Raw genomic sequence first — 27,404 nt, forward strand, 5'->3', positions numbered from 1 at the left:
CTATGCAGCTGAGAGCCACATTTTATAGTAAACTAATAATCAAGATAATCTGGGGCATACACTGCCGGAAATACATGCAATGATAGGGACTCGAAAGTCTACATGGATATTCCTTCTCTGAACCCTGCTTATACAGGTACTATACAGATGATCAGGTTTATATAGTAATAAGTGCTTGTCAAAAGATGGAAAAAAAACAGGGTATTTAGTTGATACGTTTTTTTGCAAAAAAATGTATACTAAGCTGCTCCACCAATCGTCAAGGTATACCCTTATAGAGCAGTCCTATCTAATGTATATAATACCCAAAAACAAAAAAGTGAGTCACAGAGCAAAATATATTAAAATGTAGTATCTTTATTAATCCAAATGATGACTATAAAAGCAAGTAACAGAAGAAAAAAATCAGCAGGGTAATGGACACCAATGTGCTATGCTCAGTAAAGTCCAATACAAATGTAAGGGGGTATACATATATTATACATTCAAAACGGATAATCCATAAAAAGGGAAATGGGAGACATATTTAGCAGAATACACAGTGGTTATATGTGGCGTCCTGAATTGACATGCAATATGTGCAGTCATTAATAATAAACATCAATCAGTATGTCTAATATCCAGAACCAAACCATACGTGCCCACATAGTGCATAGTATAAACAAGGAGTCCCCAACAACCACAATGGGTATACCGTTAGATGATAAACAATGAATAAGAAATACCAACCTAAATGCAGAGCATAGAAAAGGCCCCGACGCGCGTTTCGCCATCAATGCTTTCTCGGGGGGCGCCCATTGCCCTTTTTATGTATTATCCGTTTTGAATGTATAATATATGTATACCCCTTACATTTGTATTGGGCTTTACTGAGCATAGCACATTGGTGTCACTTACCCTGCTGATTTTTCTTCTGTTACTTGGTTTTATAGTCATCATTTGGATTAATAAAGATACTACATTAACTCACTTTTTTGTTTTTGGGCATTATATTGGATATAATGTGATAGAGCTATATACTGTTTTTGGCCGTTGTTTTTTTGGTAAACTAACGTATATAATCCCTATCTGATGTATTTAAAACCTGATCCTCTATAGTACCTGTATAAGCAGGGTTCAGAGAAGGAATATCCATGTGGACATGCAGGATGGTATCCCTTGACGATTGGTGGAGCAGCTTAGTATACATTTTTTTGCAAAAAAACGTATCAACTAAATACCCTGTTTTTTTTCCATCTTTTGACAAGCACGTGCTTATTACTGTGATTTTTTTACAACATAACATAATAATCCCACTGATTATTTCTATGCAGCTCAGAGCCACATTTTATAGTAAACCAATAATCATGGTAATCTGGGGCATACACTGCCGGAAATACATGCAATGATAGGGACTCGAAAGTCTATAACCAAAAAACAAAACATACTGGTGAAGAAAAAGAAGAAGATGATACAATTTCCAAAGTATCACAGACTTTTTCTCACTTTCTGTAAGACTTGAGGAAACTTTTGGGTTATCCCCTACAAATTTCCAGGCCTCTTCCTCTGAAGCAAACTTCTTGTACCTTGCCGCTGGAAACCGATCTACTTGTTCTTTACATTCTGCCCTACAGGTGGGAGAAAAAACAAAACAAAAAACAGTTGCACAATTTTGCACATTAACATCAGTATCGTGCGGCGATTATTAACACTTATGATTGAGCCAAATGCATACCAGCACGTACGCCTGGTGCGTCTATACCCATACACTGAGGGGGAGAATCTGCAGCTGCACATCCCTCCTCCTAGGTCTACTATTTACCAAGTTGCTCAAGACAAATTTAATCTTTTTTAGGGAAATATTAGTCCCCAGTTGCTGTTTGGTATAAAACAAAAGCCGAGCTATACCCCTGGGTACATCACCGAGTCGCTGACCCTGCTCCCAGTGTCTGCGGCATGGACGTCATGTTGATAACGCTGCAGCCAATCAATGAGCTCAGTGGATCTGCCCATGAGCGCCCTTCTCAGAGGCACCGAGATCACAGATCGACTGCCACACTAGTGATATGATGTCAGCACCGAAGGCAATGACCAACACCAGCAGCAAGAGCAGAGACTCATCAGTGGACCCGGGGACGGTAAGTGTAGCATGGTTTGTTTTATACCAAACAGTGCCCAGGAGACCGAATTCCTGTAAGGTGACTACTCCTGTAACAGTGGCTGAGGAAGTTTCTACACCTGCATATAGTAGAGAGCAGGCGGCTTCTGGCTGATGACGCCTGATGGCTGCACATCTTATGGCGGGGATGTCAATTTCCCCATGGAATTTATATTACAAGGCTCTCTATATATTTACATATTCATACTCTACCAGTGGGATCACTTTAAGGTCGTGATCACATTTTTTGGTGCAATTTTCCAATAACATAGCCATGTTTTTGGAAAATGGCAGCAAGACAACACATTGTGTGAAAATGCCATAAACGATGTAGCCAGAACCAGCCAAGTACCACAGAAGCCGGGCTCACATCAATGTTAGCATGCTCCATATGAGTAACGATTTCATGGCAGGGACAGATCCACCGCATGACGGATACCAGCAACGCCTAGTAGACCCCACTGACTTGTAATGGGGTCGACCAGGCATCTGTGACTTCATTGTATTAGATAGCCCGGGGAGCAGAGTGGGCTATTTTCTTACCAGGTCTTGTAGACTCCGGGACTGCGTCCTTTCCGCACAGCATAAAACATTCTGGCGACTGAACTCTGGGCACGAGATAACGCCGTACACAGCAGATGAGCTGAAGATAAGATGCCTGTCGAGATCTTGAACATGTCCTACTGAAGAGGCTATGCTGTACCAGCCGTGCTAGGGGGCACACGAACACCGCACATCCTGCAGAGCGAAGATAATCATCATCACAAGTTCACTATACAGTCTCAGTGTACGATACTGAAAGGGGGATTCTGGAAACAAGAAGCGATTACCCACCCATAAGACAGAAGAGTTCTAGAACAGTGGTGGTCTGGCCACCGAGACCCCCACCGATCGCAAGAATGGGGCACTACTGTACGCATGTTAATCTGCCACTCCATTCACTCTCTATGGGTCTTCCGGGGATCACTAAGCAATGTTTGGCAGTTCCCTTCATGAATGGGTGGTGGACCAACAAAGGCACTTCTGCTTTATTCAGATGGCAGACGAAAATGCCCAAAGTTGGCGATTGGTGGGATCAAAGTGATCACCTATCCTGAGAATTTTTTTTTTTTAATTATACCAGTATTTGAATAAAGGCACAATAGTAGTGTCAACTTAAAAGTGGCCGTATACATTCAGGGAGGCCAAACCCTGGCCATTGGCCAAAAATGTAACATGTATTGGGGTAGCATAAAGGACACAGCTGCCGGCTGAATACTCGACTGGTCGACAGCTGCCTCTCAATACAAAAGGAAAGCTCAGCTTCTCCATATAGCGACATATTAAACATGATAACCCCAGCACCATGTGGGCTGTTCGATCCTACAGAAGATAGGATGTCATGGCCGACCATCTACTGCTATTCTCCAAGTCACTGACCGCTTCATCGTCCTTCACTTCTCCGTAGGTGGCGCCACCTTCCTGCACTTGACTGACATTGGATACTGAGTCTCTGCTGTGAGATGTCATCGTTACCTCTGGCTAAATTTTGCGCAAGTTGGGCAAGCCCCTCCTAGCTAATGCCCCCCCTCCCCCCCAAAAAAAAAGAGAGCAGCACATGCGCAAGATGTCAGCCATGGCAGAAGCGACGTCACACGGACTCTGGGGCGATTCATTAAGACAGGCGTTCTGTATGCCAGGGGATAATTCCACGGCAGTAAAATATCTAGAGAGTCATCTCTCACTTCTACGCCAGTACACGAAATATACTCAAGTCATACAAGAGCATTTCGGCAGTAATTTGCACCACTCTTGAAATGTAAATTATAATTTGTCATCCCTGTTCCCTTCCCGCTGATTCATTAAGACAGGCGTTCTGTATGCCAGGGGATAATTCCACGGCAGTAAAATATCTAGAGAGTCATCTCTCACTTCTACGCCAGTACACGAAATATACTCAAGTCATACAAGAGCATTTCAGCAGTAATTTGCACCACTCTTGAAATGTAAATTATAATTTGTCATCCCTGTTCCCTTCCCGCTGATTCATTAAGACAGGCGTTCTGTATGCCAGGGGATAATTCCACGGCAGTAAAATATCTAGAGAGTCATCTCTCACTTCTACGCCAGTACACGAAATATACTCAAGTCATACAAGAGCATTTCGGCAGTAATTTGCACCACTCTTGAAATGTAAATTATAATTTGTCATCCCTGTTCCCTTCCCGCTGATTCATTAAGACAGGCGTTCTGTATGCCAGGGGATAATTCCACGGCAGTAAAATATCTAGAGAGTCATCTCTCACTTCTACGCCAGTACACGAAATATACTCAAGTCATACAAGAGCATTTCGGCAGTAATTTGCACCACTCTTGAAATGTAAATTATAATTTGTCATCCCTGTTCCCTTCCCGCTGAGCTCAGACAAAAGAAAAACAAAAGGTCAATTCATTATTGAATATTAGCCTGTTTTTTTTTTTAGTTTTTGGTGTTTATTTGCATGCAATTCCTTCTTTTGCAAATCTATTTTATGTGTTTTCACCTTTTTCTGATCGCCATTATAGGCAGAGTTTGGGGAGTCTCCAGATCCTTTCCTCTGATTCAATTGCCAATTTGGGAATATTTTAATGAAGCTCCTTCGCCTATCGGTAAGGCAGGCATGCGTGCAAAATGCAAACGATGCAACAAAGATGCAAGGCCTGGTGGCGCGAATGAGGCAACATCATGAGAAGTGCGTTGATGAAGATGAGCTTCATTAAAATATTCCCAAACTGGGTCTCTTTTACGGCCTGCTGCCATTATAAGGAAAGAATGTAATAAACCTCAGATCGTACACACAAACAGATCCAGACTTGTCTGTCTGTGGCTATGCTGCAGTATTGTGCTCAAAGTTTCACTTTCATTTTCTTGTCTGCTTGCCCTTCCTCCTCCTCACACTTAGATTCACATTCTTCTTGTGTTGTGCAGATCTATTCCACTCCAAACAATCAGAAACATATTGTCTAACTTCTTGGACTTGGCACTGAAGGGGTTGATTCTGTATTCATAGGTTTGTAGAACAATAGGATTAAGGTCTTTTTCTCAACTCTGTTCATGTTGTAACATTTTTGCCGTGAAGAAGAGGCTGGGACCTCTGCAGAGTCAAATTCAGTTAGGTAGAAACTTTGATTTAAATCAAGCCTTACTGACTAGTGATTTAAATCGTGATTTAAATCAGTTAGATTTAAATCAAATCCACCCTGCTCTATACTGACAACACCTAATTATACACTTCTTCCCCTGACATCACCCCCACCATAATGACAAATAACACTGGGGAACACAATTTTTTAGGAGTTAGGTCAGACAACTGTTCTTAACTACGGTAATTTTTGGATGCTGAATCCAGAAATGATCTCAGTTTTTCTCTATCACATCAAGTTTTTGAACTATAGGATTTTTGTCTTCTTAAAAACATGTAAACTACTGTACCTAAAAAGTGTTTTTTTTTTTTTTTTCAAATAGTACAAATAGGCATTTATGACGAGAGGAAGGAGCAGACATGATCTGAAACAAAGGAAATATGTACATATGTAAATAAAACACTGAGATGGAAAGTTACAAGCTTTGAAAACTAACAAAGAAAAAAATCATAAAAGATATACAAATTACAACTAAGCGCCCAATGTAAAGCTATCACAAATCCTATTTATTCCTACTATGATAAATTTTGTGTAAAGATATTGATAATTATGACGTATTGGGAGCTGCACACACCTCTCACCACACTGTCTCAGTTGTGACTACCCTTACAAGTTGCCACGTAGCTCTATATGAGTCGAATTGTAATCAGATAACAAGTCTTACTACAGATGTCAGTGCAATTGTGCTTCTCTGGCAGGTAAGTTGTGGAGGAGAAACTTGACGTGCTAGAAAAAAAAACTGACTACATTTTTGGAATCAGCATGCCAATTTTAGTATAAATCAGCTCAAAAACCTAACTCAACAGAAATTTTTTTAATCAAATTGTTCCCCAGTGTAATCATTGGTATTTTATCATCTGTCTCTAACATCATGTCCTTCATCTGAAGCAGAATCTCTCAAAAACTGAACTTCTTGTGTTTCCTCCCTCTACTAAGCCAACTCTACCGGACACTGAAATTACCAATGAGGGTTCAACTATAACTCCCAAGCAGCATGTCCGCTGTCTTGGGGTCATATTTAATGCAGAACTTTCCTTCATTCCCTACATCTGATCACTCACTCACAGATGTTGCCTGCATTTTAAGCACATCTCCAGAATCCGACCTTTTCTCACCTTTTAAACTGCTAAAACTCTCACCGTCGCTTATTCATTCTCATCTGGACTACTGCAACTCTTTACTAATCGGTCTCCCTCTAACCAAACTCTCTCCTCTCCAATCTATCCTGAATGTGGAATTCAGGGTCGTAGGCTTGTTCAACCGCTTCCCCGATGCCTCCACCTTCCGCCAGTCATTACATTGTTTGCCCATTCACTGCAGAATATAAACTCATATGTCACCCACAAAGCCCTCCACAATTTTGCACCACCCTATATCTCCTCCCTCATCTGTCCATCGCCCCACTCGTGCCTCTGTTCCGCAACTGACCCAACACTAACATCCTCCATAATCCGAACCTCTCACCTCCGTCTCCAAGACTTCTCTCGTGTTGTGCCAGTTTTCTGGAATGCACTACCCCAGATGATCCGACTAAGGCCGGGGTCACACTGGCGACTTAAAGAGAACCTGTCACCCCCAAAATTGAAGGTGAGCTAAGCCCATCGGCATCAGGGGCTTATCTACAGCATTCTGGTATGCTGTAGATAAGCCCCCAATGTAACCTGAAAGGTGAGAAAGTGATAATTACTTACGGGTAATTTGATTTTCCAGAACCATGACAGCGCCGCACGTGAGAGATGGCATCCGCCCCCAGGAACAGGAAACCTGTAGCAGAGATATAAGAATGGGGCGGCCCCTCTCTCCTCAGTTTGTTTCCAGAGTATGGAAGATGACCGCTTTGTTAGTACACAGTTATGTATCATATTTACACCTGTATAATCTTTCGTTAGTTTCTGTCTACACACATGTTTTGCATATATACATTTACTTATATACAATAAGTTTTTTTTTTTTTGTGAATCACACAACCATCACCAAGATAGGGCGGGAATTAATGCGGCGCTGTCATGGTTCTGGAAAATCAAATTACCCGTAAGTAATTATCATTTTTCCCTTCACCATGACAGCACCGCACGTGAGAGGAAGAAATAGAAGATTCCTAGGGTGGGACGACAGCAGACAACACCTTTCTCCCAAAAGACAAGTCTGATAGACCTAAGTCTAACCTATAATATCGGAAGAAGGTAGAGGGTGAGGACCATACTGCCGCTCTACAAATCTGTTCTACCGAGGCGTTTGCCCTTTCCGCCCAGGAAGTGGCAATAGCACGCGTGGAGTGAGCTGTAACACCCTGTGGGGGAACTTGACCAGAAAAAGAATATGAAAGTGAAATAGCCGTACGCAACCACCGTGCAATAGTTGACTTTGAGGCCTTTTTTCCCCTGTTTGTCCCCTGAAAGGAGACAAAAAGGGCCGATGACTGACGCCAAGATTTTGTGGCCTCTAAGTATTGAAGGAGGCAGCGTCTGACATCGAGACAATGGAAGGTTTGCTCCCCCTGGGATTTTGGTTGGGAACAGAAAGAGGGCAGAATAATTTCCTGGTCTCTATGAAATTTTGAGTTAACCTTCGGAAGAAAGGCAGGGTCGGGTTTAATAACCACTTTGTCATCATGGAAAGTAGTGTAAGGAGGGTTCACCGACATAGCTTGCAACTCACAAGTACGGCGGGCTGACGTTAAGGCAACTAGGAGAACCGTTTTTAGAGTCAAGGATTTTATTGATATAGAATCAAGAGGTTCAAAGGGGGAAACGGTTAGAGCCTTCAAAACTAAATTCAAATCCCAGGGAGCTACCTTAGGTAATAATTTTGAGGGTCTGGAAGTAACGGAGGCTCGAATGAACTTATAGACCCAAGGGTGGTCAGCAAGTTTATGATCAAACAGTGCACCCAGGGCAGAGACTTGCACCTTTAAGGTGCTAGTAGACAGACCTTTTTCCAACCCTTTTTGGAGAAATTCAAGAATTTCTTTTACCGGGACTTGTTGACTCGAGTTAGACAATTGTCGCCCCGAGAAATCTAGGAATTTTTGCCAGATTTTTTGGTATTTGTCTGAGGTGACCTTTTTCCTGCTAGCGAGCAATGTGGTCACCAAAGGGTTTGAGAATCCTTTTGCTAACAGAAGTCCCCTTTCAAGTTCCAGGCGGTGAGATGCAACCTGTGAACTTGGGGATGTTGAACTGGCCCCTGGTGTAGGAGATCCGGGGCATCCGGAAAGATCCACGGGTCCGAGATAGACATGCGCCTGAGCCACGTGAACCATGCTCTTTTCGGCCAAAAAGGAGCTATGAGGATCACTCGTGCTTTGTCTTCCCGAATTTTTCTGAGGACTGTCGGGATTAATGGTATTGGGGGGAATGCGTATGCTAGATGGAAGTTCCACCGATAAAGGAACGCGTCTACCCCCTCCGGGTGTTCTCTCGAGTTCAGAGAATAGAACCTCTTCACCTTCCGATTTTCTTTTGTGGCGAACAAGTCTATGTCTGGAACGCCCCAGCTGGCACATATTTTCCCAAATACTCGCTGGTTTAGGGACCACTCCCCCTGATGTAACGTGTGACGGCTCAAGTAGTCGGCTACTTGATTTTCTGACCCTTTTAAGTATGTTCCGGTTAGTGAAAGAAGGTTGTTTTCGGCCCATATAAAAAGTTCTTTGGCCTCTGCCATAAGGGATGTTGATCTTGTGCACCCTTGGCGGTTTATATAAGCTATCGTTGTGTTGTTGTCGGACAACACCACCACATGTCTTCCTAGAATCCTTTCTCCTATATGAAGAAGCGCTAGCCTTACCGCAGATAATTCCTTCAGATTGGAGGACGCTGTTGTCATTGGGCTCTCCCATTGACTCTGTAGGACCTGATCTTCTAAGTGTGCCCCCCAACCCCACGGACTCGCATCGGTAGTAATGACTACTGGATCCCGTACTGACCATGGCACTGCGTTGGTTAGATTTTCTGTTTTCAGCCACCACTCTAGTGAGTTTTGAACCTTTGGTGATAGAAGAATTTTCCGATTCAGATTGTATGGATTTCTTTCTTGTTCGGCTAGTATCTGCCATTGTAACTCTCGTGTGTGGCTTTGTGCCCATCGCGTTGCTGGAATTGTTGCCGTTAGGACTCCTAAGAGCGACATTGCATTCCTCAGAGAGATAGTCTGTTGTAGTTGGAATGACTGTACTCTCTGTTGAATAGATTGAACTTTCCTCTGTGGGAGGACACACTCCTGCTTGACTGAATCTAACACGATTCCGAGGAATTCTTGAGTTTGTGTTGGGACAAGTCTTGATTTTTTCCGGTTTATCATCCATCCTAAACTGGTCAGCACCTCTAGTACTCTTGCGGCCGCTTTTTCGCAACTTTCTTTGTTTTTTGCTATTATCAAGAAATCGTCCAAATAGGGTACCAACATTATGTCTTCTTTTCTGACAAAAGATGCTACTTCGGAAATAATTTTTGTAAAGATACAGGGCGCTATGGCTACCCCAAAAGGAAGACATTGATATTGTAGATGGACAGGGGTTTTTGCCAGATTTACCACTAATCTTAGATATTGTTGGTGTTGGACAGCGATTGGCACATGGTTGTAAGCATCTGTAAGATCGATCACTACCATGTAACAGTTTGGGTCGAGTACTTTCACTGCAGTCTTCAAAGTTTCCATCTTGAATTTGTCTATTTGAATGTAATGGTTTAGGGCCTTTAGGTTGAATATTACTCTCAGCGAGCCGTCTGGTTTTGGCGTTAGAAATAAAGTGCTGTAGAACCCTTTCCCTATCTCTTGATGGGGTACTTTTACTAACACCTCTTTTTGCATGAGGAGATGAATTTCTCTTTCTAATATGGCCTGATTTTTTCCCGCCACCTGGGTCATTTTTACACGATTTGGTGGGAGGTTGGAGAACTTGAACCTTAGACCCTCTGACAACAAATTTGTTATCCATTGAGAAGCCGGCAGTGCTGCCCAGTGATGGACAAACCGCCGGAGTCTTGCCCCCACCGGAATGCTGGCGTCACTGACTTTTGAGATCAGGCTTGGGGGGAGGTTTGTTGAAAAGGAATCCCCTTTCTTTCCGCTCCCTCCAGGGTCTGCCTCGACTAGACCTGTCATCTGATCGACCGCGGGTCCCTCTATATCCAGACCCACGAAAGGACGAACGAGTGGCATCCCATCGGCGCCTGGGAAAGAAAGGAGGTGGAAACCGCTTCTTTTTATCCGACGCTTTTTCAAGGATTTCGTCTACAGCTTTGCCAAAAAGGTATTGCCCTTCACAGGGTACTCCACAGAGTTTGACCTTTGATTGGAAGTCAGCCGTCCAATTTTTCAGCCATAATGTTCTCCTTCCTGAATTGGACAACGCACATGCACGTGCGGCACTTCTAACAGAATCTATAGAGGCGTCTGCTAGGAATCTCGCGGCGCCTTGTAGAGAGGGCAATGCTTCCAGAAGTCTCTCTCTCGGGCATTTGTTTTTGATTTGGTCACTTAACTCCTCTAACCACTTGATCATAGCACGTGCCGTGCAAGTGGCCGCAACCCCGGGTTTAAAAGACCATGTCGCTGCCTCCCAAGCCGACTTTAGAAAAGCATCTGCTTTCTTGTCGAGGGGGTCCCTCAGGGCTCCCATGTCTTCAAATGGTAACGCAACCCCTTTAGAGGTGCTAGCGATGGCTGCATCTAGCTTAGGAGCCTTATCCCACTTTTCACAGACTTCCTCATCAAAGGGGTATTTGCGCTTTAAAGCCTGAGGGATGGACATCTTTTTATTAGGCTTTTTCCACTCACGTTTTATTAATTTGATATTATCATGGAAGGGTAAAAACTTCCGCTTTTTTTTCCTCCAAATTACTAAACATGGTGTCTTGGATTGTCCGTGGTTCTTTAGGGGTTTCTACCCCCAAAGTCGTTCTGACAAGTTTGAGCAGCTTTCCAATGTCCTCCGACTGAAAATATGGGTGGCCATACTCCTCATCTGAAGAGTCTAAATCTGAGGCCTCAGAGGGGGTTAATGCTCCCGGCTCATCCCCTGAATCTACAGTTAGGGCCAGAAATATTTGGACAGTGACACAAGTTTTGTTATTTTAGCTGTTTACAAAAACATGTTCAGATATATATATATATATAGAGATATATATATATATATAGATATATATATATATATATATATTATATAATATGGGCTGAAAGTGCACACTCCCAGCTGCAATATGATAGTTTCCATATCCAAATCGGAGAAAGGGTTTAGGAATCATAGCTCTGTAATGCATAGCGTCCTCTTTTTCAAGGGACCAAATGTAATTGGACAATGGACTCTAAGGGCTGCAATTAACTCTGAAGGCGTCTCCCTCGTTAACCTGTAATCAATGAAGTAGTTAAAAGGTCAGGGGTGGATTCCAGATGTGTGGTTTTGCATTTGGAAGCTGTTGCTGTGAGCAGACAACATGCGGTCAAAGGAACTCTCAATTGAGGTGAAGCAGAAGATCCTGAGGCTGAAAAAAAAGAAAAAATCCATCAGAGAGATAGCAGACATGCTTGGAGTAGCAAAATCAACAGTTGGGTACATTCTGAGAAAAAAGGAATTGACTGGTGAGCTTGGGAACTCAAAAAGGCCTGGGTGTCCACGGATGACAACAGTGGTGGATGATCGCCGCATACTTAATTTGGTGAAGAAGAACCCGTTCACAACATCAACTGAAGTCCAGAACACTCTCAGTGAAGTAGGTGTATCTGTCTCTAAGTCAACAGTAAAGAGAAGACTCCATGACAGTAAATACAAAGGGTTCACATCTAGATGCAAACCATTCATCAATACCAAAAATAGACAGGCCAGAGTTAAATTTGCAGAAAAACACCTCAAGAAGCCAGCTCAGTTCTGGAAAAGTATTCTATGGACAGATGAGACAAAGATCAACCTGTACCAGAATGATGGGAAGAAAAAAGTTTGGAGAAGAAAGGGAACGGCACATGATCCAAGGCACACCACATCCTCTGTAAAACATGGTGGAGGCAACGTGATGGCATGGGCATGCATGGCTTTCAATGGCACTGGGTCACTTGTGTTTATTGATGACATAAGAGCAGACAAGAGTAGCCGGATGAATTCTGAAGTGTACCGGGATATACTTTCAGCCCAGATTCAGCCAAATGCTGCAAAGTTGATTGGACGGCGCTTCATAGTACAGATGGACAATGACCCCAAGCATACAGCCAAAGCTACCCAGGAGTTCATGAGTGCCAAAAAGTGGAACATTCTGCAATGGCCAAGTCAATCTCCAGATCTAAACCCAATTGAGCATGCATTTCACTTGCTCAAATCCAGACTTAAGACGGAAAGACCCACAAACAAGCAAGACCTGAAGGCTGCGGCTGTAAAGGCCTGGCAAAGCATTAAGAAGGAGGAAACCCAGCGTTTGGTGATGTCCATGCGTTCCAGACTTAAGGCAGTGATTGCCTCCAAAGGATTTGCAACAAAATATTGAAAATAAAAATATTTTGTTTGGGTTATGTTTATTTGTCCAATTACTTTTGACCTCCTAAAATGTGGAGTGTTTGTAAAGAAATGTGTACAATTCCTACATTTTCTATCAGATATTTTTGTTCAACCCTTCAAATTAAACGTTACAATCTGCACTTGAATTCTGTTGTAGAGGTTTCATTTCAAATCCAATGTGGTGGCATGCAGAGCCCAACTCGCGAAAATTGTGTCACTGTCCAAATATTTCTGGCCCTAACTGTATATCCGACCCTTGTTCACTTGTTGGGGGAGGGGGAGGGTCTCCTTTGTATGATGTTTCAACTGTTCTTTAACTGTAGATTTAACTTCCTCCCGTATAATTGTTTTAATGTTTTGTAATAAGGAAGAAGATTCCTCCGCAACTGTTTTTTCGATACAGGGCTGGCAGATTTTTTTGCTGTATAGCCTAGGGAGCTTTTCTTTACATAGTGGGCAGGCCCTATTTTTTTTGCTTGGAGGTGGCTTTCCCTTCCTATAAGACACAGTGTACAGGGTATCAGTGTGTGTGTGGTTTGCCTTACAAAGGCACTCACCCCTCCAGGACCCTGGGTACCGCTGCAGCTTGAGTGTCTTCCAACATTCTGGGTGCAGGCACCAGCAGCTCCGGATCTACCGCTGGTTCGGTCATCTCCCGCAATCGCTTGAAGAGTAGGACCAGCGACTCCTCTTTGCAGCTGTATTATATAGAGGAGCGGTGTGCGCGCCACTGGATCAGCTTCCGTCCGGAAGTGTCCAGCACACCGGCTCCTTCGGCGTGTGACGTCACTTCCTGTGCGACCGGAAGTCGTCCCCCTTCACTTCGGCGCCAGCGTCAGTGAAGGACACGCCCCCTTATCCCCGGACCGGCCTCCTGCACAGAGCGGTCGCCGGGGAGTCCAGCGAGGGAAGGGGAAGGCGCGGACCCAGCAGCCTGACACCGGACAGCACCGCACGCGATGCTGCCGAGTACGGCTGGCCCCCCCGCGGACCTCGGCCTCCGGACCGGAATCATCAGAGGGAGATCCCTCCGGAGGTAGGAGCTCTGCGACAGGCGTCCACCTGCAGGAACAGGAAACCAAAACTGAGGAGAGAGGGGCCGCCCCATTCTTATATCTCTGCTACAGGTTTCCTGTTCCTGCGGGCGGATGCCATCTCTCACGTGCGGTGCTGTCATGGTGAAGGGAAAAATAGGTATTAGTCATACCGGTAATTATGTTTCCAGGAGTCCATACTGACAGCACCCTGGAGGACGTCCTCCTCCTCGCAGGGACAGGAAACACACGAGAGTTCAAATATCCGGTTCCACCCACCGATCCTCAGTGTTGTAACAAGAACCAAACATGGAATAATGCAAATAAAATTTTAATGACTTAATTACATTACAAATAATATATATAGGCACAAGTCTGAATATACCTGAGTTTATTACATACATGGGGGGGAACTACCGGTGCTGTCAGTATGGACTCCTGGAAACATAATTACCGGTATGACTAATACCTATTTTCCAGGACGTCCCTCCTGACAGCACCCCGGAGAGTACCAAAGGACCTCCTCAGGGTGGGATTACCGCTTGGAGGACCTTTCTCCCAAAAGCCGTGTGCTGACCGGAAGTTACATCAAGCTTATAATGTCTACAGAAAGTGTCAGCCCTAGCCCATGTTGCGGCCTTACAGATCTGATCTACCGAGGCTCCCGCACGCTCCGCCCAGGAGGTAGAAACACCCCGGGTAGAATGAGCTTTTAAACCTGAAGGGGGAGAGATACCTTCTGACCTATAAGCGTCTGAGATCACATTAGTGATCCAACGAGCGATGGAGGCCTTAGAGGCCTTCTTACCCTTATTCTTTCCACCGAACAGAATAAAAAGATTGGAATCTAAACGCCAAGATTCTGTGGCTTTTAAGTAGTCCAGTACCCCTTGCCTAACATCCAGAGAATGGAGGGCCCTTTCTTTGTCATTAGCTGGATTATTACAAAATGAAGGGAGAATAATTTCCTGGTTTCTATTTTTAGTAGAAGCTACCTTCGGGATAAAAGCTGGATCTAGTTTCAGGATTAGGCAGTCTTCCCTGATCTGTAGGTAAGGATCCCTGATACAAAGAGCCTGAATCTCTCCCACCCTCTTAGCCGTAGTGATCGCCACTAAAAAAGCTATTTTACGAGAGAGGATAGGAATAGGCATATTCTCCCCTGAAGCATAGACGCCCTTGCATAAGGCCCTAAGAACCAAGTTAAGGTCCCAAGATGGAGACAGAAGTCTAATGGAGGGACGCATTCTCTGAGTGGCTCTAATGAACCTCATAATCCATGGGTGAGATGCCAAAGGGTAATCCAGGAATGCACTTAGCGCTGACACCTGGACCTTCAATGTGCTGGGACGAAGACCCAGATTAAATCCTTTCTGTAGAAAGTCTAAGATACCCGGGATGTCCGGAGAGTCAGATACCACTTCAGACCTGCCTCCTTCTAGGCAAAAGCGTTTCCAGATCTTACAGTAGATGGCTGAGGTAACTGGTTTTCTACTACCCTGGATAGTGGATATGACCTGGTCTGACAATCCTTTTGACTTCAGGATGTCCCTTTCAGGATCCAGGCTGAAAGACGGAGTTTGCTTGGGTCTGGGTGATACACTGGACCCTGGTGAATGACCTTCCCTCTGATAGGCAATTCGACAGGATTGTCGATTGCTAGAGTCCCCAGCACTGGAAACCAGCTCCTTCTTGGCCAATACGGTACGATCAGTATGACTACCGCCTGATCTTCTTTGATCTTTCGTAGCACAGCGGGAATTAACGCCAGTGGTGGAAATGCGTATGACAGAGGTTGATCCCACCGCTGGCTCAGAGCATCCACTCCTTCTGGTAAGTCCGAGGGGTTCAGAGAGAAGAATCTTGGGGTCTTCGCATTCCTCCTGCTTGCGAATAAGTCGATGTTGGGAGTTCCCCATCTGAGACATAATTTCCGAAATATGCTCTGCTCCAATTCCCACTCTGTTGGGCACAGGTTCCGCCTGCTTAGATAATCCGCTACCACATTCTGAGATCCTTCTAAATGAATCGCTGTTATGGATAACACCGTGCCTTCTGCCCAGCTGAAGATTGTCTCTGCTAGGTCCTGCAGTGGTTGAAATCTTGGACCTCCTTGATGATTCAGGAATGAGACTGTTGTTACATTGTCTGAGAATATTCTTACATGACAATCCGAGAGACTGCGCTGATTGTGTCTTAGAGCTTGCCATACCGCGTAGAGTTCTCTGAAATTGGACGATCTGTTTTTTATATTTTCTGGCCACCTGCCTTGCAAAATTTTTCCTTGAAGATGAGCTCCCCAGCCCCATGCGCTGGCGTCCGTAGTAATAATTACGTAAGGAGAAGTGATCCACAGAACTCCCACCTTTAGATTTTCTGATCGCGTCCACCAGATGAGGGATCTTCGTGTTAGACCAGATAGCCTTAGTGGAGCCTCCAGTGATGACTGACGTCGATCCCAGGTGACCAAGATCTGCTTTTGTAGCTGCCTTGAATGTGTCTGTGCCCATCTGACGCAAGGTATACAGGCTGTCATTAGTCCTAGAACCTTCATAGCCGTCCTTATGGTGACTCGATGTTCCAACAGGTATCGGACTCGAGTCTGGACTATCACTCGCTTGATGTCGGGTAATAAAGATATTCTGCGTCTGGAGTCCAAAAGCACCCCCAGGAAGGTTTTCCTCTGTTCTGGTACGAGGTCGGATTTCTGCCAGTTTATTACCCATCCGAGATGTCTCATTAGAGCAATGGTCCGCTCTGAGTGATCTTCTAGCAACTTTACGGAATCTGCCACGAGAAGGAAATCGTCTAAATACGGAATTATTATGATGCCTTGATTCCTTAGAAAGGCCACCATCTCTGATACAAGCTTGGTAAAAATACGAGGAGCAGAAGCCAGACCGAAGGGAAGGCCCTGAAATTGATAATGGCATATTCGAGATGGCAGAGCTACTGCAAATCTTAGTAGGTTCTGAGATAAAGGATGTACTGGGACCTGGTAGTAGGCCCTCTTTAGGTCGATGGTGCACATGACCGCGTTTTGATTTATAAGAGGGATTGCAGAGCGAATGGATTCCATGCGAAACCTTTTGTATCTCACCCAATGGTTCAAAGGTTTTAAATTTATTATGGTACGGGAGTCTCCTGAAGCCCGAGATATAGAGAAAAGGGAAGAGTAGTGACCTTTCCCCAACTCTGACTGAGGAACAGGAATTATTACCTCTGTCCTGACCATTTCTTGTAAGTCTTTTAATATGGCCGAATCTGCCCCGACTAGTGTAGGAGTAATGTACCTTTCTGGGGGAGGAGAATAAAGTTCTACACTGTAACCCTCGGATACAGTACTGAGAATCCACTGATTCTGTGTAATTTGCGCCCAGTTTCCTGCAAACTTCCGAAGCCTCCCTCCGATACAAGTGGCGTCATAAAGATTTGTTTTTATAGGCAGGGTTAAAGAAAGAACCTCTGTTCCTGCTACTCTGTCCCCGGGAACCTCTGTAGGATCCTCTGCTGGACCGACCCTGACCCCTCTGATCGAACTGCTTTCTGGAGAAGAAGCCTCTCCGAAAGGACTGAGAACGTTTGGGTTTATCCTCCGGAAATCCTTTCTTTTTATCTGAGGCTGACTCGAGAATGGAGTCTAATGCTGGACCAAACACCCTCTGTCCCGAAAACGGGATAGAACAGAGTTTGGATTTGGAGGCATTGTCCCCAGACCATGACCTTAGCCACACCGCCCTCCTAGCCGCATTAGAAAGAGAACTATTACGAGCTGAGAATCTAACTGATTCAGCTGTCATATCAGATAAAAAGGCCATAGCTGATTTCATTATGGGAAGGGAATGCAGGATATCAGATCTGGGGGTCTTATTGGACAGCTGCTCCTCTAGCTGCCCCATCCATAGATACATAGATCTGGCCACCGAAGTGGTTGCAATATTAGTTTCAATCAGGGCTGTAGAAGCCTCCCAAGCCCTTTTAAGGAGTATGTCAGCCTTCCTGTCCATAGGATCACGAAGACTAGAGGAGTCTTCGAAAGGTATAGCAGTCTTTTTTGTTACTTTCGCAACCGGAACGTCAATTTTAGGGATCTCCTCCCACAACTTGACATCCTCAGGATCGAAAGGCAGGCGACTTTTAAAGTCACGCGATAACACAAGTCTGCGTTCGGCATCCTTCCATTCCTCCAATATCATAGCCTTAATATGGTCACTAATGGGAAACACAGTCTGGTTTCGAGCCACAAGACCCCCGAACATTAAGTCCTGTCTGGACTGGGGCTTAGCCGTGTCTTCGACCTGCATCGTACTCCTGACCGCCTGGACCAGTTCATTTGTCTCTTCGGAACGGAAGAGGTACTTTCTGCCCCGGTCCTGGTTTTCTACGGGAATCTCTCCCTCCTCCTCTGATAGAGTCCCTGAGCTCAGAACCTTCGTCCGAAGAATACTCTGGCTCCTCCTGAGCCTCCTCTTTCCTGGCCCGCTTGCGACCAGCTATGGGACTGGAAGGCCGAGAATGTGATAGGCTGGCTATAGAAGCCTGTACTTCCTCCCGGATAAGGGATCTCATCTCAGTAAATAGTGATGACTGCTCATCCTTCATGATTTTAGACGTGCAGGAGTCACAGAGGGTCTTGCCATGGGAATCCGGAAGTTTGATATGGCATACGGGGCATCTGTAGCTCTTCGCTGTGACCTTCCCAGGTTTTTTTAGTCGTGACCGGGGGAGCAGTGGGGTTTCCCTTATCCTAGACAACATAAGATAGGGAGAATAGGCTAGATGGAGCGAGGGATTTTCTGTATACAAGGGGTGTACTGCCCAGGGCAGACTTACCCCCTCCTCGGCGTTTCTTTCTTCCATCGCCTGTAGCAGAGTAGTTGAATCCTCCTCCACAGGTGCTAGACGCTAGCGCAGTAGCGACCGCTCTGTCGGCTTTCTCCGCTGGAGCGTTCTGCTTTACTGCTCGTGGAACGCCACCGGAAATGACGTTCTGCCGGCTCCGATGAGACCGGAAGTGACGCGACTCCCCATACGCGGAAGTGCCGACGCTGAAGCGTCTCCAAACCAGCGCCTACTGCCGAAGGGAGACGCTGATGGATCGTCGCCGCGTCCTGAACCGAGAGCCTCCCCCCGGGAGGAGCGGTTCGATCCCGGAGCCTCGTCCGCTCCGGGCCTTTGGGGTAGAGGGACTCCCCACCGGGGAGTTTCGACCCTGGGCCGCTTGACAGGAGGAAGGTTTGGAGGACCCGCCCGATCCTCCTGAGCCCGGTAAGCCTGCTGCTTCTCTGCGTGTGTCCCTCCTTGCAGGGACAGGAAAAACACTGAGGATCGGTGGGTGGAACCGGATATTTGAACTCTCGTGTGTTTCCTGTCCCTGCGAGGAGGAGGAGGACGTCCTCCGGGGTGCTGTCAGGAGGGACGTCCTGGAAAAAGAGGTTAGATTATACTCACCTGGGCGGGCCATCCGATGGGCGTCGTTGTCCGGGGCCTCCCATCTTCTTATGATGACGTCCTCTTCTTGTATACACGCTGCGGCTCCAGCGTACTTTGTCTGCCCTGTTGAGGGCAGAGCAAAGTACTGCAGTGCACAGGCGCCGGGCCTCTCTGACCTTTCCCGGCGCCTACGCACTGCAGTACTTTGCTCTGCCCTCAACAGGGCAAAGTACGCCTGCGCCGGAGCGTTAAAAAAAGAAGAGGACTTCATCGTAAGAAGATGGGAGGCCCCGGACCAGACCGCCCCTGGGTGAGTATAATCTAACCTCTTTTTCTCATCTTTCAGGATACAATCGGAGGCTTATCTACATCATTACATAATGCTGTGGATAAGCCCCTGATGCCGGTGGGCTTAGCTGAACTTCCATTTTGGGGGTGACAGGTTCCCTTTAAACAGACGGGTGGAATGCGATAAAAAAAAAACAAACAAAAAAAATATCGCATTGCACTTGGACCAATGTTAATCTATGGCCTAGCTCCCAGCAGCCGATTTTTTGTCGGCCGTTTTCCTCGGGCCGAGAAAAATCGCAGCATGCTGTGACTGTCACCGATTATCAGATCGGACTCGCCAATGCAAGTCTATGGGTGCATCTCGCTTTCCAATTGGATGACAGACAGATCAATGTTCAGGAAACATTTGTGCGATTCTCGTCCGTCTAAAACGGACCAACTTTTTCTACATTGTGTGTGACTCCAACCTAATACCCAACGCCCACAATTTTAAGTGTGCTTTAATGTCTCTTTAAACAAGCCCACCACCTCAACTCGCTGACCTAACTCTCCCGTTCCCTCCTCCTAAATATTATTCAGAATCTGCTTCCTCCCATTCATCCATTTCCACGCCCTCCATGCACATGATAACTGTACTGGATCATGCAGCTTTATACAAAAATCCCTATGTATTATAATCACTGGACCTGAAATACCAAGCACTCTTCACCTATTGTGTCCCCCTATTTCCTTGCAGATTGTAACCTTGCGAGCAGGACCCTTAGGCTGTGTGCACACGTTGCGTTTTTTTCGCTATAAAAACGCATAAAAAACGCAAACATTATGCATCCCATCATTTAGAATGCATTCTGCAATTTTTGTGCACATGATACGTTTTTTTCCACGAACAAAACGCATTGCGGTAAAAAACGCAGCATGTTCATTAATTTAAATCTCCGGGGAAAAAAAACGCACAAAAAACGCATGCGGATTTCTTGCAGGAAATGTCCGGTTTGGCTCAGGAAATTTCTGCAAGAAATCCTGAACGTATGCACATACCCTCACTCCTAATGAACTGTCCTATCTTGTACTGAATTTACTATCTGTACATGTCACAGCTTAATTGTAAAGCGCTGCAGAATAGGTTTGCTCTATACAAATAAAAATTATTATATTTACAACAGTAAATTTGCAGAAAATTGTGCCTTTTTGCACTAAAAATCTGCAATTATAAACAAAAAAGAAAGATGATTTTTTTGGTTACATAAAACGTGCACCTTTTTTGAAAAATTTGGCACAAAAGCCAGCAACGAATACAAGACAAAAGAAAAAAAAAAAAAGTTGATGTGTAGCCCCAGCATTAAAGGGTTATTGGGTCCTATAAGAAAGGTCAGCAGTCACTGTGTGCGATGTGCACACTGGCACAACTCCCGTGCGTGTGGGCGGTCATGTGACCACAGATGCAACCGCAACTATGACAATTGCATCCGTAGCGGCCACGTGATCGCCCACTCACAGACGATTGTGTGCACGGTCACCATTCTGTAGGCACTTAGGGACCCCCGATTATGTGCAATTTATTGAACCCACTTTTTTTTGTTGCTTTGTGTTATTTGCTGACTTTTTGTGCCAAATTCTTCAAAATGATGGAAACGGTTCACGAATTTGGAATAAATTTGGATTAAAAAAAAAATCTTCGTCTTTAACATCGGTTGCTAGGAGCCAAAAGAGGGGGCAGCCAGGAGGGGCTTGGAGGGGGCAGCCAGTAGCCAGGAGGGGCTTGGAGGGGGCAGCCAGAAGCCAGGAGGGGCTTGGAGGGGGCAGCCAGTAGCCAGGAGGGGGCAGCCAGTAGCCAGGAGGGGGCAGCCAGTAGCCAGGAGGGGGCAGCCAGTAGCCAGGAGGGGGCAGCCAGTAGCCAGGAGGGGCTTGGAGGGGACAGCCAGTAGCCAGGAGGGGCTTGGAGGGGACAGCCAGTAGCCAGGTGGGGCTTGGAGGGGGCAGCCAGTAGCCAGGAGGGGGCAGCCAGTAGCCAGGAGGGGGCAGCCAGTAGCCAGGAGGGGGCAGCCAGTAGCCAGGATGGGCTTGGAGGGGACAGCCAGTAGCCAGGATGGGCTTGGAGGGGACAGCCAGTAGCCAAGAGGGGCTTGGAGGGGACAGCCAGTAGCCAGGAGGGGCTTGGAGGGGACAGCCAGTAGCCAGGAGGGGGCAGCCAGGAGCCAGGGGGGGACAGCCAGGAGGGGCTTGGAGGGGACAGCCAGCAGCCAGGAGGGGGCAGCCAGTAGCCAGGAGGGGCTTGGAGGGGCCAGCTAGTAGCCAGGAGGGGGCAGCCAGGAGGGGCTTGGAGGGGACAGCTAGTAGCCAGGAGGGGGCAGCCAGGAGCCAGGAGGGGCTTGGAGGGGACAGCCAGTAGCCAGGAGGGGACAGCTAGTAGCCAGGAGGGGCTTGGAGGGGACAGCTAGTAGCCAGGAGGGAGCAGCCAGTAGCCAGGAGGGGGCAGCCAGTAGCCAGGAGGGGCTTGGAGGGGACAGCTAGTAGCCAGGAGGGGGCAGCCAGGAGGGGCTTGGAGGGGACAGCCAGTAGCCAGGAGGGAGCAGCCAGTAGCCAGGAGGGGCTTGGAGGGGACAGCTAGTAGCCAGGAGGGGGCAGCCAGGAGGGGCTTGGAGGGGACAGCCAGTAGCCAGGAGGGAGCAGCCAGTAGCCAGGAGGGGCTTGGAGGGGACAGCTAGTAGCCAGGAGGGGGCAGCCAGTAGCGGCTTCGAGGGGGCAGCCAGTAGCCAGGAGGGGGCAGCCAGTAGCCAGGAGGGGGCAGCCAGTAGCCAGGAGAATGGATTATTTTCTTAACCTGTTGATGGCCTTTTATAGATAAACATGGCAGCTCACGGCCCCTATCTTGCTGAATACGTGAAGAAGCAAATTACAACTAAATCCGCACTTTGGCGCCTGTGGCCGTGTGTAACCCATTAATAATTCAGTCCCATGTGACTCCGTCCATCTGTAATACAGAGCGACCACCACCGTGTGTGACCCCCGGAGCCAGCACTACCGAGCTGATACAATGAGGAGCAGATCCCTCCGCCATAGCGCGGCCTTATGTGCACTGACCTGCCGGGTATAGCTGGGAACTACAAGCCCCATCATACACTAACAGGCGCATGCTGGGAGTTGTAGTTTCACAAGCCCTCAGGGGGCAGACGGCACGGCACGGCACGCTCTAGGGCTGAGCCGCCATCATTAGCGGTGTCTGCAGACAGTGCAGAGACCCGTCCCGGTGTGAGCCGCCGCCGCTCTCCCGCACTAACCTCCCGTGCTCCTCGGCAGCTTCCTGATTGGCCGCCAGTAGCGGAGGTCAGCTGACCCTTAATAACAACCAGTGCGAGCACGCGGACTACGGAAAGAGAAGAGAGTCAAATCAGTGCCAGAGCGCGTGTAGTGGGATTGTACATGTACATGGCTCCTGTACACACTCATATAGACCTGTATGTATCATAGTCGGTCTGGAAGCGATCGGTGTATGAGATCCAGAGCACAGTCCGGGGAGAGGAGCGATCTGCTGGATCCTACAATCAGGCAGATTCACCTGAGCATCAACAGTTACTTTTCTTTGCTGTTATTGAAAAGAAAACTTCCACTATAAATCTCGCGATTCACTAACAGCAGAGATCTTACTAAACCCCCAAACTACAAGGAAATGTTACACAGCGCAGATTGGATCATTGGGTGACGTCTCATTAACCCCTTGGGATTTTCTGTTATTTTCGTTTTTCGCTCCCCTCCTTCCCAGAGCCGTAGGCCTCTTTTCCACTTGCGAGGAAAACGGACGAGTGCAATCTGATAAAAAATCGGATTGCACTCGGACCAATGTTATTCAATAGGTGACATTCCATTTGCGATTTTTTTCTCAGCTGAAATCGGACTGAGAAAAAAATCGCAGCATGCTGCGATTCTCAGATGAGACTCGCCAATGCAAGTCAATGGGTGCGAGAAAAAAATCGCACAGCACTCGGACCATGCGGGTAATGTCCGATTTTTACGCACCAGTTTCCTTTGAAAAGCCGGCAATTCAGCGCGGTGTACAGTAAAATCACACTGACAGTTTATATTAGAGTAGATATATACACATAAAATAGGTATATATACATATATATATATATATATATATATATATATATATATATGTCAGGGAGACACCTATATATATATATTTATATTTAATGCAGCGCTAGATAGCAGAAAAGCCGGTAATTCAATTGCCGGCTTTTCATTTCTCCTTCACAAACCCGACATGATATGAGACATGGTTTACATACAGTAAACCATCTCATATCCCTTTTTTCTTGCATATTCCTCACTACTGTTAGTAGTGTGTATATGCAAAATTTGGGCGTTCTAGCTATTATATTTAAGGGTTAAATCGCGGAAAAAATTGGCGTGGGCTCCCGCGCAATTTTCTCCGCCAGAATGGTAAAGCCAGTGACTGAGGACAGATATTAATAGCCTGGAGAGGGTCCATGGTTATTGGCCCCCCCTGGCTAAAAACATCTGCCAGTTCAAAATGTCAGGAGTGGTGCACTCAACGGAAGTAGGTGCCAAAAGGAAAAAATATGATATGTAGAAAAAAGAACCTTTGGCACTCAAACAATGACTTATACGAAATATTTATTCATTCTCTGAAGTATTTATTCAACACCAAGCCGGTAAGAACAGCAGACATCAAAGTAATTCAATCCAACGTTTCGGCGTAATTAAGCCTTTCTCAAGGAAGTCTACAATATTAGAAAAAAAATACAATAAACAATAATATAATACATAAAAAATTTTATATTCAACATCAGAGGCTGAAGAAAAAAGAAAAAAAAGAGAAACAGTCCACCCAGGACGTGAGACTAAAATAATGATGAGAACAAATCTCCTATAATAAATTAACATGTGCGTAGGACAGAAAGTGCATAGAATAGTGGACCTATCGTCCAAAAGAAAGCTATATCCATATCAAACTCGGGTAAAAAAGACAGCCTCATATGCCAATAGTAAGTGGAGAGACCAACCAACAAGAAAATATGTGTACCAAGTGAAAAAAAGGAGCAGAGATACAATATCTACCTGCAAAGAGCAATTGCCACTCCTATAGTATATCCCTAATCATCAGGCTAGCATCCGTAGCCAAGCTATAGGGGGTAAACAGAAGAACGGCATCCATGTGTCACCAAATAGAAAAAAATACTCTAACTAAACAAAACAAGAACCGCTATGCACAACCATAATACTAAAGCGTAGTTTACCTGCCATGAATAATCGATACGTGTCCGGCGGTGTCAGGAGGCGGTGTGCGCACTATAGCCAAAAAGCAGGTATAAATGCTGCAAAAAGTGTGACGCAACTTCCGGTCTACGAACAGTATGTAGTCCGGAAAAACCCGACAGGGAAAACGAAAGAGGGCGCATGCGCAATGGTAAGCAGAGCCGCTAAGGGAAAAAAAAGAGAGAGAACTAAACTCACCAGATGCAAGCCGCTAATAGGTAATACACATACGCGTAACCTCTAAAAGGAATTCTATATAGAGCGGAGGCCGATCACACAGAAAGCCTAGAATATCAAACCTAATATAATGGGTGAATCACCCCAAAAAATGAATAATCCCGCAGCAACATTAAGGAACAAAAATGACAGGAAAACCATATCCTATAGAACTGTAAGACCAAAATCTAGACAAGAGTCTAGCAGTGAAATAGGAATAAATAATAAGAATAGATAAGGAAAGGGTGTCACCCAGTAGAAGAACAGCCTTGAAAGACAATGTTGAAGTCACAAGGGGATCTATAAGAAAAAGACGGCCGACTCTATTTCAGGACAAACCAGACTATTGTTTGAAATTTGAGGGGATCCTCAATAAATGTTCCATGGACATTATTATTTTGACTATCGAGTATTTACAGAAGGAGATAACTGAGATGGATAAACAAATAGAGGGTATACAACAACAACTTACTAGCACGTTAACAACAGATAAATTTGATACCTTGAAACAGAAAATTGATAAAACGATTGACGATTTTAAGAATGTATTACAGGAGAGGAAACGTACGAAATTCTTACGAGATACTGAGGATTACCATCGCAATACAGTGTATAGATGGCATGATGTTAATACCCAAAGGGATCGGCGCCAATATAGGCGTGATACTGATCTGTCACGTCCCACGCTGTAAATCCATCTGAAGGGGTTAAATAATTTTACACCCAGGAGCTCTGCTAATGCAGCTGTGCTCATGGCTGTAAAACCCGGGCGAATGAATGGAAAGTAGGTCAATGACCTGTAGTTACCTTCATTCGCAGTGATGCGCCCTCTGCTGGATGTCCTCAAATGACCTCGAGCGTGGGAAAATATTCAGAAAAGTTCCCACGCTCGAGCTGCATTATAGCAGAGCTCCTGCCTGTAAAATATTCTAACCCCTTCAGATGGATTTACAGTTTGGGACGTGACAGATCATCGGAAGGTATGAGATATTGTTGTTTTTTTATTTTTCCTTTGTTACAGAGCGAGGGTCTTCAGGTGGATTAAGAGTCTAATAAAATATTACAACAACCTGTGTCTCTATTTCATTAAAAGACTTTGTAATAATGTGTGTGTGTGTGTTTTATAACCATTTCATACTATTGGATTAATAATGGATAGGTGTCAGAATTGACGCCTCTCCATTATTATCTGGCTTAATGTCACCTTACAATAGCAAGGTGACATTAACCCTTCATTACCCCATATCCCACCACTACACGGGAATGGGAAGAGAGTGGCCAAGTTCCAGAATAGGCACATCTTCCAGATGTGCCTTTTCTGGGGTGGCTGGGGGCAGATGTTTTTAGCCAGGGGGGGGCCAATAACCATGGACCCTCTCCAGGCTATTAATATCTGCCCTCAGTCACTGGCTTTACCATTCTGGCGGAGAAAATTGCGCGGGAGCCCATGCCAATTTTTTCCGCGACTTAACCCTTAAATATAATAACTACAGCGCCGAAATTTTGCACATACACACTACTAACAGTAGTGTGGAATATGCAAAAAAAAGGGGATATGAGATGGTTTACTGTATGTAAACCATGTCTCATATCATGTCGGGTTTGTGAAGGAGAAATGAAAAGCCGGCAATTGAATTACCGGCTTTGAAGCTATCTAGCGCTGCATTAAATATAAATATATATATAGGTGTCTCCCTGACATATATATATATATATATATATATATATATGTATATATACCTATTCTATGTGTATATATCTACTCTAATCTAACCTGTCAGTGTGATTTTACTGTACACTGCGCTGAATTACCGGCTTTTCAAAGGAGACCCGTGCGTAAAAATCGGACAGCAATACGGATGTCATACGGATGTTGCGATAAAAAAATCGCATGACACTCGCAGACGTTACATCTGTTTTTTTGGTCCGTAAATCGGACCGTTTTTTTTCTCACAAGTGGAAAATGGCCCTTAACGTTTTTATTTTCCCGTCACTGTGGCCATGTGAGGGCTTGTTTTTTTGTTTTTTTGCAGGACGAGTTGTACTTTTTAACAACCCTATTGGTTTTGCCATATAATCTACTGGGAAAAAAGTTTCAAGTGCAACAAAATTGCAAAAAAATGTGCAATTCCACTTTTTTTTTACCATTTTCACTAAATGTTAAAACATCAAGAGAAAAAAGACTAGACTGATAATGGTATGCACATCTACAAAGAAGAAAAAGAGAAAAAACCTTTATTAGGCTGTGGGCACACGCAGGGCCGGCTCCAGGTTTTCGAGGGCCCCGGGCGAAAGAGTCTTAGTGGGCCCCCCCCCCCTTTAACACATACCCCGATTTATGATGCCCAGATACGGCAGAGAAATGTAT

The 27,404-nt window shown here is 45.5% G+C and overlaps 1 protein-coding gene across 2 annotated transcripts in view; it reads right to left on the reverse strand.

Moving 5' to 3' along the window:
- The window catches only part of LOC138638605 (ribonuclease H1-like), a 49,524-nt gene extending 26,631 nt beyond the window's left edge, over positions 1-22,893 (reverse strand). Inside the window, exons 1-3 of one of the 2 annotated variants that reach the window (XM_069728046.1) lie at positions 22,822-22,893; positions 2,681-2,875; positions 1,486-1,607 (exon numbers count right to left, since the gene is read on the reverse strand). In XM_069728046.1, the coding sequence (XP_069584147.1) occupies positions 1,486-1,607; positions 2,681-2,814 (256 nt within the window). In that variant the 5' untranslated portion in view covers positions 2,815-2,875; positions 22,822-22,893. Of the gene's footprint in view, positions 1-1,485; positions 1,608-2,680; positions 2,876-22,624 lie in introns of both variants that reach the window. The other variant, XM_069728047.1, reaches the window with a different exon arrangement.
- Between the last annotated feature and the right edge of the window lie 4,511 nt (positions 22,894-27,404).

Source organism: Ranitomeya imitator, chromosome 5 (assembly GCF_032444005.1).
Source record: "Ranitomeya imitator isolate aRanImi1 chromosome 5, aRanImi1.pri, whole genome shotgun sequence".
NCBI lineage: Eukaryota > Metazoa > Chordata > Amphibia > Anura > Dendrobatidae > Ranitomeya > Ranitomeya imitator.